This window comes from Phycodurus eques, chromosome 6 (assembly GCF_024500275.1).
Source record: "Phycodurus eques isolate BA_2022a chromosome 6, UOR_Pequ_1.1, whole genome shotgun sequence".
Taxonomy (NCBI): domain Eukaryota; kingdom Metazoa; phylum Chordata; class Actinopteri; order Syngnathiformes; family Syngnathidae; genus Phycodurus; species Phycodurus eques.
In genome coordinates this window covers 23816565-23836358 of record NC_084530.1, presented here as the reverse complement: position 1 = coordinate 23836358, position 19794 = coordinate 23816565, and the positions used below count along the sequence as shown (strand labels likewise).

General features: G+C 40.8%; 1 protein-coding gene across 2 annotated transcripts; it reads right to left on the bottom strand.

The window, feature by feature from the left end:
- Nucleotides 1–271: 271 nt before the first annotated feature.
- On the bottom strand, nucleotides 272–19111 carry spag5 (sperm associated antigen 5). 2 transcript variants are annotated; one of them, XM_061679990.1, is made up of 26 exons: nucleotides 18706–19111; nucleotides 18171–18373; nucleotides 17563–17638; nucleotides 17361–17471; nucleotides 15124–17015; nucleotides 13615–13810; nucleotides 13416–13532; nucleotides 11867–11959; nucleotides 11490–11624; nucleotides 11285–11404; nucleotides 11112–11204; nucleotides 10283–10417; nucleotides 9869–9962; nucleotides 9644–9791; nucleotides 8830–8880; nucleotides 8572–8746; nucleotides 8213–8334; nucleotides 7376–7544; nucleotides 7140–7275; nucleotides 6524–6791; nucleotides 5158–5290; nucleotides 4537–4617; nucleotides 2289–2438; nucleotides 737–811; nucleotides 524–604; nucleotides 272–432 (listed from the first exon to the last, which is right to left on the bottom strand). In XM_061679990.1, the coding sequence occupies exons 3-26, from the start codon at nucleotides 17587–17589 to the stop codon at nucleotides 361–363; spliced, it is 4674 nt and encodes a 1557-aa protein (XP_061535974.1). In that variant the 5' UTR covers nucleotides 17590–17638; nucleotides 18171–18373; nucleotides 18706–19111; the 3' UTR covers nucleotides 272–360. The 2 variants fall into 2 exon arrangements, with proteins under 2 accessions (XP_061535974.1, XP_061535975.1); XM_061679991.1 differs by having other exon boundaries at nucleotides 11490–11594.
- Nucleotides 19112–19794: the final 683 nt, after the last annotated feature.

Below are 19794 nucleotides of genomic sequence, written 5' to 3'. Positions count from 1 at the left end.
ATGTAGAAACATTAAAATGATAGTGCGTGTTAATTCACATTTTGTCTAACGGTAAGATTTGTTAGTGCATTATTTATAGTTAATTATTAGTCAAGTTTTACACAAAGGAAATTTATCTAACCAAAATAATCCTATGCGCTAACATAATATAAATAAGCTGGGCCAACATAAAAATGCCTTGTGGCTCATGTAATGTTTTAGTTTAGATATTTACATTAAACATTAGAACAAAAAAAGCCCTTAAACAAACACAGTGAAGTTATAACAAACATTGGAAGAGATTAAAAAATGATTTATTACTTACAATAGAACACTGAAAAGGCAGCACACATAATGCATGAATATAAAAAACAAAACTTATCAGCCTAAATATTTCAAAAGCTGCTGTAGCTGCTCACACTTCTTCAACCCCTCAGGCAATGACAGCAACGTCTGCAAGGAAAACAATTAAAGAAAAAAAAATGTATGTAACAAACAACTTCAGCGCTGATGTGTTGGTGAGGAATAGAGGAAGGGCGCTTACCTCCCGGACTTTCTTGATCATGTTGTTCAACATGTGAACCTCGTTCTCGCACTTCTGCTGGTTCATTTGATGGATCAGTTGCTGCAGCGAAGTGACGACACACAGTGAACATGGAAGCTTCTCGGTGCATAATCGGCGCGTGCAGTTTTGTGTGAGGCGCGCGGGTGTGTGTGTGTGTGTGTGTGTGTGTGTGTGTGTGTGTCGTCCACTTACATGACGCTTTGCCCGTTCAATCAGTTTCCCTCTGGTCTGCGCCATCTCCTGAAGGCTCTTCTTCAGTCGCTCCACCTGGATAGCAGAAGGACAGGGGGGGCTTAGTACCAAATAAATATTGGTCATATTTGCATTAGAATTATTTCTCCTCTATATCATTAATATATTATATTAATAAATAAAAAATAAATACAATGATAATATTTATATTGTATATTAAAAATTTATTTAATATTTGTAGAAAATAATACAGTGGAACCTCCAAAGTAAGATACCTAATTTTACGAGAATAAAATCATTATACAGTATTATAAGAAAAAAAAAAAACGTAATTTTTTGCGACTAAAAAAAATTTTTTTAAAAATGTAATTGTGAGAATAAGGTGATATATTATGAGAAAGAATATGAGAAAGTTATAAGGAAAAAAAGTAGTCGGAATAATACTAGAGCGAACATTTTTAATCTTGAGAAATCTGAATATTACAAGAAAAATCCTAATCTTACAAGAATTGTTTTTTTCTGTGAAAAAAGTCATATCGCAAACAAAGTGGAAATTGTATGTGAATGAAGTGATCGTAAAAGAAAAATATTTTTTTCATGACAATAAACAGCTGTAGCAAAGTGCTGCATAAGTTTAAACATTAAAAAAGTAAACGATAATACAGTGATAAATAAATAATATTTTCTCATTAAATTATACAAGAAAAGCTTCATTCATATTGACAAATAGGAGGGTCAGAATTTTATTGCCTCTTGTTGCACAGTTGACATGTGAGTTGCTCTTTGTTGAGAGGAACAAGATTGAAGTTTCCCCTGACCAGTATGAGTCAGTCATATAATTGTTTAAAATGTAGCATATACAGTTCATTTAACGTTTTGGTGATACAAAAAAAAAGAAAAAAAAAGAAAAGAAAAAAAAAAAGAAGACCAAGATAAATCCTTTCAAACTTTGTACCACTATTAAATGTGACATATAATATGTACAACTCAATTTATTATTATTTTTTTTTATCTTTTCGAGAGGGCAAGTATAAATAAACAACTGAAATAATGCGGTTGCCCAAGTGTGCACACCCTCTTATAACTGGGATGTGACTGTGTTCAGAATTAACCAATCACATGTAAATGTGATTGGTTAATCACATGTGATTAACCAATCAAACTCATGTAAATTAGGGGTCAGAACACACCTGCCACTATTTGAAGTGCCTTTGATTAACCCCAAATAAAGTTCAGAAGATGCAGTGGGCTTTTCCTGATGTAATCTCAAATGGATTTACTCACTGTGAAATCTGGGCCTGTTTAATTGAACACAAAGCTGATACACTAGCAGGAAGCTGTGACTTATTTTGTTGTATGAATGGCAACTAACGTATTCAGAAATAAACCTCTGAATTCACTTAACAGGGTCTTTAATTGTTTGGTCTGTCACTATACATCGCTGGCATTGATGTATGACAATGCATCTGTAATTAATAAATAGTCAAGCCAACCCGATTGAGAATCAATCACTGTCCTACAGTATATCCAAAGAAAGCCAACGTGGTCGTACCTCTTTCAATAAGAGAAGCTTCTCTTCCATGACATCAACCTTGCCGGCTGTATATCCGCCAGCTTTCTTCAGCTCGGCACGCAGGATTTGAACTTCCGTTTGAGTCTGTTGGAGAGAGTGATGCAGCTCTGTCGTCTCCTTACGGAACTCCTGTTGAGCGTTGAAAAAATACAAAGTACATTATGTATGTATCATTATTCTGTAAGGGCCATATGCTCCCGGTGTGCTGCTCGCTTTTCTGGCTGCGCACATTCTCCCATCCACTCAAAACTGTCATTTACGGACCCTCATGCCAGGTACGGACTCTGATTGGGGCAGCCCTAAAATACGGGCGGTCGTTCCCCATGCGCATCCTCCTGCGGACTTAAGCACTTAACCTCTTCTGCACTCCCTAGGCCAGGGGTTGTCGAACTCATTTTTATCACGGGCCACATCGTAGTTATGACTTCCCTCAGAGGGCCGTTATGACTATGAATCCATATAAATGAATTATCACCTCATATAATTACATATACACAACAAATTGATGGATAACTAGTTTTTAAATCATAAGCCTTTAAAAACATGTTTTTCAAACTCATATTAAAAACATTTTAAAAAGGGGATTGGCAAGAAAAAAATGCTTGCAATTTCTAAACATTATTACAAGTGAAGACAAATTGCAATTTTAATATTTTCGCAAGAAACATTAAGTCGACAGACATGATTTGCTTTCGAGGGCTTCATAAAATGATGTGGTGGGACGGATCTGGCCCCCGGGCCAAGAGTTGGACACCTGTGCGCTAGGCTGTAGTAAGTCCAGCGCCCCAAGAAGGTGAAACATCATATTGCACATTTTGATTCGGTGAACTGCCTGGCAACGGCTGACTCGTGCTGACGATGCGAGACACACAAGGCTCATAACTAGGGCTGGGGGAGATAGAGGAAAATACATACAAAAAAATAAAATAACTGCTAAATCGACTTAAAAAATTGCTCAACACAAAATTTCTGCCTTGAAGCTCCACCGAGAACCATGTTTGGGCCGCCGGAATTCATGTTTCACACGGACATTTATTGCAGACGGCCGTAGTGTTGGGCCAAAGATAAAGTTTGCCAAAAATGACAAATTAGCATCTGTAAAATGAGTTTTTAAGACACTATTAGCTGTGTAATGTACATATAACATGATAAGTATGAGTGGGCTGATTGGCATTTTAAAAAAAAATAAAAAATGTCACCTAAAATAGTCATTGCTCGGACGGTAATTCTAATCGCAATTGCTAACCGTTTAGCATTTAGCGGTCTAAATTCTTTCCACCAAATTTATACCATATACTGAGTACCAACATATGCAATTTAATAATTTAAGTCCATCCCTCATGAATGAGATTAAAATGTATGTTAGTACAAAAAAATAAATATATATTTTTTTAGTAATCGTGTTTGGGCGCGATTATTACATTACATACACATTTTTTTATTGCTGGACCTCCAAGCAGGTTCAGTCATGAGCACAGTATTCTGATTAAATATATTTTATTAGATTTATTTCAGGGTGGAACAGTGAGCGACTGGTTAGCACATCCGCTCGAGGGTTTGACTCTGGGCCTTTCCTGTGTGGAGTTTGCATTTTCTCCCCATGCCTACGTGGGTTTTATACGGATACTCCGGTTTCCTTCGACATTCCAAAAACATGCACGGTAGGTTAATTGAAGACTAAACTGCCCACAGGTGTGAGTGTGAATTTTTATTTGTCTATTTGTGCTCTGCAATTGCCTAGCAACCAGTTCAGGGAGTACCTCGCCTCTCGCCCAAAAGTCAGCTGGGATAGGCTCCAGCATACCCGTGAGCCTACTGAGGACAAACGGTACAAGAGAATGGATTTATTTCATACAGAATTTTACAAAACATAATCGCCTTCAAGGTGGAGCATGTTAGACGGAGTAATGTGCACGTCTCACTGGCGACGATGGGTGCTATATTTTCCAAATGGATTTCTATGAGATTAACATGTCTCAGGAAAACTCCATGCTCCATGATATACAGCCAGTCTCAGACTTTTGTGACTCACACCTCTTTGGTGTTTGCGTACAAATTTCCAGGTGAGACACAGTGGGTGAGTCAGAAGTCTGGATGGGAAAATAGGCATAGGTGGAAGGTGTACAAGCCTGGCACGTATTAAAAAAAAAAAAACATTTAAATAAAAAAAAAAAAAAAAAAGCAAACCGGAGAATACGGCCCAAAGTAACAGTGTGCGGGTTCTTACTTTTTTTTCAGTCCTGTATTTGATCATCAACTCCTGGGACTCGGTGACTTCAGTCATCAGCTTTGTGATCATCTTCTCATCCTGTCAGGAGGATGCAAACAATCAGTTCCGTGTTCTTTGCCACATTACAGTAGATTCAAAAAGTCTTCACAATGCTTCACTGGTCCCACATTTTGTTATGTTAAAGCTTTATTTTAGGTTTTAATTTTTAAAGCACATTTCAAAAAATATTTGTAAACTGTGTAGAATTTTGATGGAAAAAATAAGTATTACACTTTGGTCTGTGGCTTACAGAGTGCTGTCCAAATGTCTTCCAAGGGCTACATACAGAAAAACTCAAAAGGATGGAAGGCCCACTTGGACATTATTCCCCTTTAATGTATTTCATTATAGAATAGACATGTTGTTAATACATTATTTTAGTTGCTGCAAATCTAGAAAAGCTTTATATAAAACCAATGTATTGTTATTATCATCACTGTTAATAGTAGTATTAGTAGTTATCAAGGTTGTTGCATTCAAACAGGCGAGCACCACGGGCTTTGTCAACTGTTAATTTTAGGGGTTGTGATTGTGAATGCTTTCTAGATGCGCTTTAAAAAGAAGAAGTTTGCCTCCGACCTGAGCTTGCTGCTGCAGCGCCTGGTTACGGCGCGCGGCCTGGCCCCGCATGCGGCTCAGCTCAAACTTCAGCTCAGCCACTTCCGCCTTGTGCTTGTCGTTTGCAGTCTGCAGCGCCATCTCCAGGTGAGTGCTGGAAGAAGGGGTAGCGGTGATCATCACGTGATATCCTCGTAAATTGGGGCACTCTTAAGTCAAGTGTACTGTACTTTGCTGACATATTTGAACTCTCATATGTTTGTGCAGATTCTCAAGTCATCCAAGCAATAGTAATCTGCAAATTTTGAATCAAGGCAATTGGACTGTCCCTATACCCGCAAGGAGCGGGGGTTCACTGCAAAGCCACTATATGTGTATATTAACTATTTTAATGACAATTGAAATCCATCCATCCATCCATTTTCTTAGCCGCTTCTCCTAACTAGGGTCGCAGGCGTGCTGGAGCCCATCCCAGCCACCATCGGGCAGGAGGCGGGGTACACCCTGAACTGGTTGCCAGCCAATCGCAGGGCACATAGAAACAAACAACCGTTCACACTCACATTCACACCTACGGGCGATTTAGAGTCTCCAATTAATGCATGTTTTTGGGATGTGGGAGGAAACCGGAGTGCCCGGATAAAAACCCACGCAGGCACGGGGAGAACGTGCAAACTCAACACAGGCGGAGCCGGGGATTGAACCCCGGTCCTCAGAACTGTGAGGCTGATGCTGTAACCAGTCGGTCACCGTGCCGACATTTGAAATCAATTTAAAAAATGAAAAATTCTAGATTGTTGAGTAAATAAAATAACAATATGACCAAACAAACCATGCAACATTCTATATCTTTTCTTTTGAATATCAAAAAGTTTGTATCCTTGTTTGGAAACTGACATGATGTCGTTGCAAAAGTTTGACAAACTGCCAAAAGTACGTCACTTGCAATGACATCCGTTGGTAACACAATGTAAATGTACTGTATAAAACTTAAATGTATTTGAATAAAGACCTCTTCCCGATTACACACCTTACCCTCTAATAGTTTTATTTAAATTTTATAACATTATTTTGAAGAAATAAATGAAAAGCATTCAAGATTACAAAATGAAGGCATTTAAAAAAAGACCTCCTCCCCACAATTTTTAATGTCATAATTTATTTGTGAGGGGGGAATATTAAAAATGTATCATGTAAAATTATAAAATTAAATTCAAACAAATGAAGACCTTTTCCCTAAAAAGGCCATACTCCAAATATTTTTCATTTATATTTCACTGTTGTGGGGGGGCGTTAAAAATGTTTCACTAGGAGCAATGAATTGTTGATTTTTCGCGAGAGTCGAAAATCCTACAGCGAATACAGTGGTTGGACTTTGTCTACTTACGCAGTGTGTTGCAGTTCCTCCTCCCGAGCGTCCTTGTGTCTCTGCGCAGACTTGAGGGTGCCAACGAGCTCTGTGACCGTCTTGCTCAGGTGGGCCAGCTGCTCCAGCACTCCGCGCTGCTGCTCCTCCTCCTCCTCCTCCTCCTCCTCCTCCTCCTCTTCCTTTGCATCAAATTCCTCCACCATGAGGTCCTTTTTCGGGGTGACCGGCAAGCGGGTGAAGGCACTGTTCTTGCTGAAGATGGTTTCTCTCGGAGAGTCCACGCCGACTTCAGAGACAAATTATCAACTTAGTTTGTTAGTCAGTTTGTTTTGCATTTTGTTCCCTTACTGTACAAGCTGCAATATTAGTAATATTTAACTCAACATTCATGTTTTTTTTTTTTCCTTCAATGGAAGAATTTATTGTACAATAAAACATTGAAAAGTTCTATCTACAAATACATGTTTGTATGGATGTCTGCTCATGACAAAACGTAATGTTTATATTGATGCTTGAATATGATACCGTTTCAAAATTTCCCAGTTTAACTTCCCACAGAAAGTTACTGGTAATGCTCCACCCCTTTGCAACCCCACAATGAAAATAAGTTCATAAACACCCGATTTAAATTGACCTTCTGGTGTGATGGTTTCCTCCTCCTCCTCATTCTTCCCAGCAGTTAACGCAACCATGACGCTCCCTACAAAAGAGCTGGGCAGGTGTGGCCGCTCCACTTTGAGAGCAGGTTCCGACTTCTTTGGTTCTGGATTCTGGAAAAACAATGCGCACCTCATCGTTTCAGTCACGATGAAAGGACGACGTGGGTTAGAGCAAACAAGAACGCGCTTCGCTCGGCTACTTTCCCTTTACCTCGCCACCGAGCGCGTCGTGCAGCTCGTTGGTCACCCCTCGCAGCGTGTGGTGCACCAAGGTGATTTCCGTGACGGCCCGAGCAAGCTCCTCAGCTTGCTTTAGCCGAGCTGTGCTGGCTCTAGCCCGTGCGACCTCCAGCTCCTCTTGCGCACTCCTCTTCTCTCGCCTGAACACACGCACGTTGTCAAGTCGTGGGCACACAAAAAATTGAATACCGTGTTTCGTCATCATCAGTCGGCCTGTTTTATCAGCCGATATTAGCCCTTTGCAAAATCATAATCGTTTTGGCATTTTGTTGCAGCTTTTTGAGATCTTTTGGCCGACTTCATTTTGTCAGACAGGTTCTATTTAAGTGATTTCTTTATTTCTTACTTTTTCACGAAGGGCCAGGTAGCTTTGAATTGTTCCCCCCTGTTAATAAATAAACTCAACATTTAAAAAGTGCATTTTATGTTTAACACGTTCACTGCCATTGACGGCTTTAGAAGTCAAACATCAATGTTAACTGGTAAGGCTAGCAGTGAATGTGTGAATTATCTTTTGTCTAATATATTTGTTTGATGATCTTAAACATTCATGTGGGGGATACGATGCAAAAAAACTAAGAATTTGAGAAAGGGGCAAATACTTTTTCACGGCACTGTATATAGTGAATTTCCCTTGTGGATGAATAAAGTATCTCAACCCATCATCCATCCATCTCATAGGGACATGGCACCTAAAGTATAGTATATAGTCACTATTTGAGGAAATAAGGTTTAAAAAAAAAAAAAAAAAACGACTGAATGTCACACAACCGTATTTTGATGACTGTGGCACAAACAGAAGACTCACTGTAGTTGGCAGAGTTCTGCTTTCAGGTCTTCACACTGGATGTTCCTCTCATGGAGAACCCTGAGCATGTTTTCGCTTTCAACAAGCTGCTCCCGGGCCACCTCGTTCTCTGCGTGCAGGAACTGGAACCCAAACAAAGCACAATATACGTCAACTAACTTAATGCATGCATCATAAACATCATGTAGACCAAGGGTGGTCAAATTATGGTTGGCGGTCCACATACAGCGCGTACCGTTCTTTAATCTGGCCCACTGCACATTATCAAGAATCTTGTAATAGTTATTCCATTAATTTAGATTTATTTTCCAGAAATTGGTAAATTAATCACAGTTCTGTAAACAGTGACCCAAACGCGCCTCGTTCATCTCCACCGCGTCGTTGAGTTTCGCGCAAACGACGCTCAGCTGCTTGATCTGTGAGCTCTGCGAATGTGAGAGCGCCTGCAGGCGGCAGAGGTCCCCCTCTCTCTCGACCAGATTACGAACGAGTTCGTCGGTCCGCTCCTCCGCCTTGCGGAGTGATGACGACAACCTGACAGCAACAAATTGCATGCATTTAAATAAGAACTGAATTTCATCAGACTGCCCGTAAACACTTTCAAAGACGTCACTTACTGGTCTGCCGTTTCCTTCGCCTGGCTTGCGTCTCTTTGTGCCTCCTGCAACCTGCAACAACAACAACATTTGTAACGATTCTGTTGCTCGTTTGCTTTTATAAATAAGATGATCTAAAAGTGCAGTACAGTGTAACCTCCACTGGGGGGGGTCACAGCTTGGAGTTTGTACTGTACAAGGAGTCCTCCATTTACACAAATCGTTAGGCACCGTAGTCTAATACCAACTTACGCTAACTCAATAGTAGTCATTATTGCAGTAAATATTTGTATTAAAAAAACACTTTTTTCTTAAATACAAAAACGACTCCAATGAAAAAGTAATTACATTAGCATCTGCTCGATAGGTGATTGATATTTAACGTTCATATTGTACAGAGCAACTAGTTTCATTTCCAGCTTTACGGTTATCATCACACACAAAAAAACACAACACTTGTAGAGTTACTCCTGTACATGCTCACTGAACTGAAGTCTCACAAGGCTCGATGACAGTGTGACTTCCAAGTTTTGTTTTCACCTTTTAACTGACTTTTTTTTAACTTTTGTATTTATTTAATAATCTTGATAGCGTATGAAAGACAGCGAGGAAGGGAGGGGGAGGAGTTATTGTTTGGAAAGGGGAATTTCTTGAATTCTATGGTGTTTCTCAACTTCTCTTTTAAAGGGCCAGCACTTGGAACTTTCTTTGGTTACATGGTGAGTTAGGCCCGACAATTGTGACTTCAAAACATAACATAAAAACCTCATAAATTCAAATAAATGATTCAGGATCTTTATTCTGCATTTCATTGGCGAGTCATAGTCGGGCATACTTGGACGTCTCCTCGGCCAGCGTGTGCTCCAGGAAGGTGTGGGCGGCCGTCGTGGAGGACAAGGTGGCTGACATTTCCGTCACGGTCCTCTCGAGCTGGGCTCGTTCCCCCTCACGCTCTATTAGCTTCTGACGCAGCACGCCCATCTCTGGGAGGGGGAAGACAAAAGTTGCACTTGGCAGCACTGCACATTGCACCGCAGCTTCTGTTGTGTACTTAGTTTACCTGAGTTCAAAATTGTAACCTGCAGATTTAAATCACCAATCTGCTCTTCGGCAGATTGGAGATTTAGCGTAGCTTGCCTTAGATTGTCTTCCAGCTGTATGTAAGAGAATCAGTCAGCATTACATGGGCATGGGGCTGGACAATAAATTGAATGTTTTGAATTTGTCAAGATGCTTTTTTTTTTTTTTTTTTTTTTTTTTTAGTGGCTTCTGTAGTTCAACACGTCTCCACTGACATGCACTGCTAACACTAACAACCTGGTTGTAAACAGAGAGGAGCTAGCTCACACAAGAAGAGTCAGTGTTCCCAACTTGGCGATTGGGTTGCTTTATTTACAGGCCTTACAAAAACTGAATAGTATAGGATGACAATAATATATATACAATAATAATATAATAACTGCAGGAGGCTGACCTGCTCTCTCTCCTCCAGAGCTCGGTCTCGCGTTGCCATGTGCTCGTCTCTTTCTCTCAGAGCGGCTGCCGTCTTCTCTTTCAGCTTCACCAGCAAGGCAGGGGTCCTATGCACGAGGCTTCTGACTGTGGACAACTGCAGCAACAACAACAAAAACAACTTGTCCCTTCAAGCCATTGTAATATTCAGCCCAAAGGAAAATGAAAGGTTTCTGCCATGTGGAACCATTTTGAGTTTCTAGTATGTACAGGGTATCCATATAACGTATGTGGCTTTCCTCGTTTCGTCCTGTTCCTCTGTTTCTGCTTAATCGATCAGAATTCAAAGTGAGTCTGGGTTTTCAACTATTCTTTTTATTTGCTGCAGGTTTAATCGCATTCGTTTGACTGAAGTGTCCTATATAAATAAATGTACCTCCTCAACGCTGAGGCATTACAGAGCGAGAAATATAAACATATACATCATGGCTTATATTTTCACGTGCGGCGGCAGCACTTCATCACCAAATCTCTGAATTAAACTTGTTAACTAGTGTGTGGATCAGCGCAAGTTGCCTCAACTTGAGGCTCTGGACTGGTGTTCCGCTGCATGCGTCACTTGCACGGATCCATTCAAGCTTTCGAGAATTTAAGTTCAGTTCACATTGCTCAGTTTGTTGTATATGCATTTGTTTCGATTGTGTTTGCTTTGTTTTACTCCGCTGTCTGTAGCCATCTCAGCGTTTCAAAATGAGAATCTGTTCTCAATTGGCTGACCTGGATAAATAAAGGTTAAATAAAAATAAATAAACGCTATAACGAGCACATTTGCTCAAATGTAATCAACCCACTTCTTTAGTCAAATTGGACTGATCCTCCATGGTTTGGCACACGAGCTCCGAAGCAGAGTTCAGGGTTTCGGTACTGGTCTTGTTTAGTGCAACCTATGTGGTGTAGAAGATACACAGGACTTTAAGGGACATCAAAATACAGTACCGAGTTTGCGCTATTGTATTCTTTTCACCTGCTCTGGGAAGGTGAGATTAAGGACAGCAAGGAGTTCCCGCTGAGAGCCGACGCTTCTCTGCAGCGCCGCCATTTCACTGGCGCAGCGGGTCCTCAGCTGCTCCAACGTACTGAAGGCCTGGACACGCGCAAACAAACAAGTAGACTGGCCACCTCGCTCCCAGTGTCAATCGTAAGTGAGCATTAATATGTGTGAAACTTACAGCTTCCTTGGATGCCAGGGCGTCTTCCATCTCAGTCTTCATCTCGTCTCTTTGCCTGAAAGTTTCTTTGACCTTCTGCTTCATTCGCATCTGCATTTCCTTGAACTTTCGAAACAACAACTTCATTTCACCGTACTAAAAGGAGAACATAAATGAAAAGCTTTTTTTCTCAATATTAGAAATTATAATACTTTTTTTTTTTTCAAAGTAATTTCCCTAAAAATAACGATATTCTTGTAATATTATGACTATTTTCTTAAAAACAGTCACTTTATTCTCAAAATACTGCAACTTTTTCCCCTCGAAAAATATGACATTTGATAAATAGAAAAAAAAAATTCACTGAAAATAAATACCATATTTATGATAACACTTACATGCCAAGTGAGACTTTGATGATCCTCTCTAACAAGCACCTCAATTTTCTTCATGTCGGAAAGCGCTGCATCGGTGTCGCTGGTCAAGGATGTCTGTTGGGTCAAAGGTTATTATAGTTAACGAAAATGAACAAAGGAACAAAAACTAAAGTTGAATAAACATTTCCGTTAATGAAATAACATCAAAATGAGTTTAAGAAATAAAAAAACGCTAACTGAAACGACATTTTGTTTTAAAAAATAATAATAATTACGAACTATACACTGCATTCCAAATAATTATGCAAATAATGTTTTTTTTTTCTGATTTTCCTAAATAGTCAACGCAAATGACAGTCAGTCAGTATAATTTTCAAGTTGTCAACTGTTAGAGCATAATTGGAATTTGGAATGTTTTGGACTAAACCTTCCAATGATAACAGTTACTTTTTTTGAGAAAAATAAAAATTAAAAAAAATTAAAAATGCACTGATCCAAATGATTATGCACAACAGAGTTTCAAGACATTTTATAGGCGTTAACAAGCTGTAAATAAATCAGTTGATTTTGAAGCAATAGGAGGCCATATTTACTGAAATCATAACCTAGATAAAAAAAAATTAAAAAAGTTAACAGGTCAACTTACATTTAAAAATTGTATTTAATAGCAGCTGCACAATTCTGACATCCATCGAGCTTGTGAGTAGTTTGAGTTTCTGCCTGAATTTCTTTGGAGGATGTCAGAATAGCCTCCCATGGCTGCTGGTTGGACGGGAACTGCCACCCACCCTCATAGATCGTTTGCTTGAGAATGGGTTGTGGTCAAGTGAGGATTGGGGCCACACCATGAGTTCCTCTCCTTTTATGTGAACCAACAAGACTGTGACAGTAAGGTGGCAGATTCATGTGTTGGGCCAGATTCATACAGAGAGAGCCGTACCGTTTAGGTGAAATGGACCACTGCAAAGTATGCAACGTTTCGGACTGACCACTTTTCCTCCATCATACAAAATGATGAACTGTGATATCTGTAACGACGGGGATTTTCAAAAGAAAAGTCGGTGGTTGCAGCCTAATGTTATTGCCTTCTATGCATAAATTGTATTCGCTTCCACTAAGTTGCAATTCGTGATTGCACTTTGTAATAACACAATTATTCAGTTAGCCCTAGATAAAGTAGAAGATTTTTTTTAATTATCATTTATCCTAATTTAAAGATTAATTTGAACTGCAAACTGTTACATATTGTTTGTTAAAAAATAGTGCAATAATAATAAACATTTTCTCCCTAACGAGGAATAATCGTGATTAAAATATTGATCAAAATAATCATGATTATTATTTTGGCCGCAATCGTGCAGCCGTATAATGCACCATCTGATGCTACAAATAATACCGCTGCATTATTGGCTGCAATGTGCGTAAAAAAGGAGAGAAACTTATGGCGTAGCCCTGATCCTTCCTGACCTTAACGCTGTTGAGACCCTTTGGAGGATCCTCAAGCAAAAGATTTATGATGGTGGGAGGTATTAGCAAAAGATGTATTTAAAAACAGGACGCAAAGTCTCACCATGGTGACACGCAGTCCCTGGATATACTGGACGAGTTCCTGCAGAGACCTTCCATCTTTCTCCAAGTCGCCAATCCTGTTCAAAGCCTCCATATACAAGTCCCTATACATTGTGGTCTAGGTGAAACATACACCAAACAGGAAAACGATTAGACAATGATTTTACTTCATTTCTATATTTCCACATCAAGCCATTCACCTGTCTGAGCTCAGTGTGGTCCGTCTGCACCAGTTTGTCCCGCAACTCGGACGGAGGCGGGCCCACAGAGTGACCACGCGCTGGCGCTCGGGACACGGCCAGCTGCTGCACCAAGGCCTCCACCATGATCATGCTTGACATCAGCCTCTGCTCCAGGTCCTCTCTGGGCACGCACTCCAGGCTGCCCGGGGGACAGCTGCCCGTGCGTACGCAACAGTAAAGACCAGTTAGAGCTGAGCGATCAAGTTCAGGTTTCTACACAAGACCCACTTCATTCTCAAAATATTCCAACTTAATTAAAAAAAAATAATAATAATTTAAATAAATAAATAAATCCATCCTAAAATAATATAATTTAAAAAAATCAATAACAACATAATTAGACAATTTTTCTTGTGGGGGGGGGGGGGGGGAGTCTAAATTTACTCTTGCAATTTTGCCAAATTTACTCTTACGATACTCCAACTTTCCCAAAAAAATATAGTCCAAAAATAAACTACTTTCCCCCCCAAAAAACTATGTTACATTTACTAAGACAGTAAGGACAATTTTTCTTTTTTAAAACTCAACCAACTTGTAACCCTGTAACTATCTATAATAATGTCCCTGTGTTGCAATGAAAATGGGTGTTTGTTTTCTGTTGAATGTGTTTAAAATTAGAAAAATACTCCATTCCAACTTTTTCCCTTTAAAAAAAAGTTTTAACCAAAGAAAAGACAGGCATATATTGTTTATCCTCTGCAATTACTGAGGTTTACTACTTACAGTAGTTGTGAAACTTATCACACAGCACAGTGCACCACCGATGCATTGTGTATATGCCGCTGCGGTGCACTGACGGAACGCCGTGTCTCACCGCCTGCCCAATTTGAAACATTTTCAATTCGCCGCATTCAATAGGAGAGATGGTGGCGGGGTGATTTCAGGGTGAAAAGTGCAGCATGAAAAAAAAGCAACGCCAAAAAACAGCATTGAGAAACTTGAAGTACAGCTTGAAGCGGTCGCCACGGAGGAGCCTGAACTAGCAAAGAACCTGCTGTGCATTAAATTTCCACTCGTCATCTCCTCTTCCTCAGTAAAAGTCAAGCCTGGGCTTTTCGTTGGAAAGAGGACAAAAATCCATATTGCCTAGCGGCAAACAACTTTACGTTCAAACCAGGGGGAAAAGGCACCGGGCTATCCTGTTCGGTCGCTTAGCAACCAGCGAAAATATGTCCGCCATCCTCCCCGCGCCCTACATTACGCGGAACATCGCGCAAAACAAGTGCTGTGTAAAGGTCCCATTATTCATTTGCATCTAAATGCTTTACACTTCCCTTCAGTGGCCAAGTCGCGCAGACCATTATGAAGTTGATCTTTTTTTTCTGATTTAATCAATTAAAATGTAAAGTATCAGGTCTGTATACTGGTCTAGTCAAGATTTCGAATTTCGAGCATTTAATCCATGATACTAACATCCCCCCCCACCCCCACCTAAAATGCAAGCATTTAAGAGTTTCCGGCACTTACTTCCACAGGAGCGGATCGGTGAGCGTGCAGGCATCTGCTATGGAGAAACGGCCCTTCCTCTCAAACTCTCCGGACGTATTGAGGCTTCGATCCAATCTTTTCACAGGGGTGACGCCCACACAGACGCTGCAGGACTCTGCGGGAGGAGTGCTTTCAGGAGCAGCAGGAGGGGCAGCGAAGTCCATCTTTCCCGACGCCAGGATGAGAAACTCTGCCATTTGTCGGAGCTGCTGCTGGAGCGGACCGTCCGTACTCAAAGGTCCTCCGGGAGCCCATGACCCCTGGATCTTCTTTCCCAGATCCTCTGGCCGCGGACCCTCTGGCTTGGGGTTGTTGCACACAGTTGTGGAGTTTAAGAGGGGATGAGGCATAGGGCTCTCCAAGTTGTCTGCCCACAAAGCGGCCAGCTCTTTACTGTCTGGTGAAAACAGGTTCTTCTCGCAGACGTCGGCGGGATCCCTGAGAGCCCTCATGAGGGAAAGTGACGCCCTTCGAACCGGACTGATGAGCTGTAGAGCCGTCACTACCGAGGGGCACTCTGAGAGCGCTTTTAAAACCTTGGGCATGGTCTCCGCGAGAGGTTTGTCCACATGCGTTTGCACATCTGGCCCATTTTCCGACAAACCAAGGGCGCTGTCCTTCGCCTCACTGGAATGGCTGACTTCCAGATGCGGCCGCACCTCAGGGAGTGTTTTGTCATCACTGTGCATCCTAGCTGTCTCATGGACTTTAAAAAAAAATGACGCAGGAGTTAAAGTCTTGTCCGATGGTGTTTTAGGAGTCCCTGAAACATCGGCATTTTGGTTCTTTTTAAATGGATCCATTTTGAGCGATTCGTTGTTAGTGAGAAACTGGGAGGTCAAAGCTTGCTCCACTGGAATAGCGGCAAAAGCGCTCGAGACAACCTCTTGTTCAAAAGTGTCCTTATTCGTCTCGACAAAAGGATCCAGGCTGCATGATGCAGAGGGATCATTGTCACAATGATAGTTTGGGGGGTCTAAATGATCACTACAGGGCTCTTGGGCTTGTAAATTAACCGAGCCGTGAGTCCAAATCATGTCCAATGCTGGTGTAAAAGTACTTACATTGTCATTTATGCTCCTTTGAATGGGATCCGGTGTGAGAGATTTGTTGTTATGGAGGAAATGAGAGTCCGCAGCTTGTTCCTCTGGAATAGCGACAACAGCACTCAAGACACCGTCTTGTCCAAAAGTGTCCACATTGCTCGCATAATGGCAGTACGGATGGTCAAAGTGATCGCTGCAGAGCTGCACATCAGAAGCTAAAAAGCTCAGCTCCGAATGACCGGTTGTTCTTTGCTCTGCTGGAAGAGAAACCGTCTCGTCTACCATTTTAATGACGTTGGGGATTTCCACCTCACCCCCAATGCAGGTGAATGACTTGAATGTTAGATTGCAGACCGCACAAGGAGCGCCCTCACACTGACAGCGGTAGAGATGATCCTCACATTCGCCGTCTAGTACGGGAGGAATGGCTTCATCCGGTCGCCTGGAGCCGTCCCAAACTTCCACCTCACTGCTGTCGCAGACAGACGACTTCCAAGTGACATCCATGGCACCAGTGCTGGCTGGAACGACATCAACAAGAGAAGCGTCCGTTCGCTCAGGGTGGCAGTAAGGATGTTCCATGTGTACGCTGCAGGTCTCACTGGTGCCAGTGTCCTCTATTTCAAAAGTGTCGCCCGCAGTTTGACCCTGAGGCAAAAAAATTTGGTCTTCTGTGCACAGTGAAGGCTCTTCTGAAATCTCCACTTCGCCACTGGAGCAGATGAAGGATTTAAATGTGACATTGGTGTGTCCACAAGCAGCCATTTCGATGGTTTGTGTCACATCTGCTGGTGGAGGAGAACACCAGCCAAAACAAACATCCTCCTGTTGGTAACAGTGACTGTGTTAGAGTAGCAGAAACACAAAAAATATATATACATAATTGCATTTTCAAAATTGTTATTTTAGCACAAAATAAATATTTCAAATAATTGTACAATAATATTTTCTTTTAAAATATATACATCAATACATTTTGTTAAAGGTCCCCTTCCATAAAAATCAAATTTTTTTCTACTTTTTTTAATGCATAACATGGGTCAAAATTAGTCTGTGACGTAGTTTGAATTTGACATCTACAGGGTCCGGCATAAGGCTTGGTATAAAAGTTTCTTGTTTTTTTTAAGTGTTTTAATATATACATAGTACATATTTTTCGAAACCTGGCACCTTTTCTTTGTTCATCAGTGATTTAGACTTCAGTCTGAGTGGCGTAGACAGACGCTGCCTTTCATTCTCCACACTTCTCAAGGGAGGGCGCTGCCCACATCTCCTGGAAGGCTAAATAAGGATCCAATTTCAAATATGAACTATTGTCATAAATGCGCTTGTAAGCGTGACCATATTACAACAAAGCAAAATATCCTCTTACCGAGCCTTCCACACTTCGACTCGACATCGCTGGAGTGATGTAAAACGGCTGGTATCAGCAAGTAGGACACTGCTCCCTTTAATAAAATAGAAGATGGAACTGTATCACAGTAACAGACTATTACATTGCCTTACATGACAACAACAACAACAAAAAAAGATGACATTTATGCTTATAAGCAGGGTTGGGAGGCTATCTTTGAAGATAGATAGATAGATAGATAGATAGATAGATAGATAGATAGATAGATAGATAGATAGATAGATAGATAGATGAGTGACACACAAAAAAGGCGACTTTCAGTCATTAAAACATGCACTCGCGCAAAAGCGACAAGATATATTTTTTTAATCGCACAAGATTAACTAGAGGTCGCAAATGCGACCGATTTGGTCGCAGTCTCGAGCCATGCATTAATAACTATTTCAAGGTGAATAAAACGCTTGCTGGCAACCTCAAGATGGGTAGTTGTTCTAATCTTATCGCGCCGGAATTCGTTTACAGATTTTTTTTTTGCAAGACTACAAATGATTAAAACTTAATTAATGCTTAGTAAACAACCTCACGATATTAATTAAAACGTAAATATATCTAGAAATTCGTCAAACCTTCGGCGAAGTTGTCAACAACCGTGTTTCATTCAAAACACAAGTTGCCGCCTTGCTATTGGTCCGGTTTCTTCTTTGTCGTCCTTTTTCTGACAAAGGGGGCCGTTCTTTGGACTCATTCGTGTGGTGCTGCCTCCTACTGGACGTTGCGAAACTGCATCAATCCGCCATGATGCCTAATTTCTTTTTTGCATAACGCGACCCTAGGGAGGACAAGTGGTACAGAAAATGGATGGATGGAGAAGTCTTTTTTTAAAATACATATAATCACTGATTTTTTTTATGGCATTTATTTGATGCCATAGTAGATAATTTTAAAATGAATTCAGTTCAGTCGTCCACGGGTTATGAACTAGTTGAAGTTTTTTCATTCACATTTTTTTAATTTACAGCTAGTCAATTCATTATTTCATATTTGTATTATTTACATGTATTCGCATTTTAATTTGCTTCACTCACTTTTAGATTAATTTTAGCATTTAAAAAAAACATAAGCAATACATGGTTATTATTTTCATCATATCACTGGTTATACCCTTTATTCAACTGCAATTGGGTGGTAACAGGTTGAGGGTGTACCCTGGCTGAGACAAGATCCAGCACACCCACGTCCCTCATGAGGATAAACCATAAAGAAGAAAGAGGGATGGATGCTTCTTAATGTTTCTGAAACAGAAACAGAACTTCATTGTTTGGCACCACACCGGGAGAAACATACAATCAATCATCATATAATCTTTTATTTTTATTCATTTTTTAATGAATAAAGGACTCAGTTCTGCTTCCACACTAAGAGGTCATGAGATACAGTATAACAATTTGAAAACATATATCCCATATAGAGTTGCAGAACTTCTATCATACACAAAGTAGATTCCTATGTGGGAACAAAAAGAAGGACTATATTTTATTTGTCAAGAATTTAACACCAAAACAAATAAAGAAGACACTTCTACTTAGCGTCAACAGGGCACTGAATGTGTCGAACTCGCAGCACCTCGGCGAAGCCTGATCCAAACCAGCAGGTTACGTCAGCAGTGTCCAGGGTGAAGAAGAAGAGCTTGTCTTTGCATCGAGTCCTCCTGTAGACCGACCTTGGGTCCGCCGACAGCACCCCTCGGATGGCGGCGGCGGCCTCGTCCGAACTGCGTAGAAACCTGAACCTCGGACGATCGCTATCGGAGGGACCTGGGAGGCAGGAAAAGCTTGTATCAGCACTAGCTCTTCTGTTGAATCATCTTAGATTGAAAACCATTTTGAAACCTGTTTCCATCGAGGGGTCCAGTTTGTTTCAGTTGGCTATGGTGGTGAATTTGAGCATTACCATTATCAAAACTAACCAAATAACCGCCTGACCAACAATCGTACTAAGTAAATAACCCACTTACTAATCAATTGACCAACCAACTCACAGACCAACCGAATATCTAAATTACTAACCGGCCAACCGACAAGTTAACAAACTAACTCACCAACCACGATCTACAGTACCTATCAACTTACTAACTGACCAAGCAAGTAATAAACAGACCAATCAACTAACCGATCAACCAACCAAGTCTGCTCGTTTTGTTTTTTGTGCTTGGCTGAGCGCCTTTATACAGTACATAATGCACCAACCAAC

Excerpts from the sequence above, each read along its gene's own strand:
- spag5 (XM_061679990.1), bottom strand. The coding sequence starts at position 17,589 with ATGTCGAGTCGAAGTGTGGAAGGCTCG. Across the intron at positions 605-736 it reads TTGAACGGGCAAAGCGTCAT|CAACTGATCCATCAAATGAA; the intron begins GTAAGTGGACGA and ends ACTTCGCTGCAG. Across the intron at positions 433-523 it reads TGATCAAGAAAGTCCGGGAG|ACGTTGCTGTCATTGCCTGA; the intron begins GTAAGCGCCCTT and ends TTTTCCTTGCAG.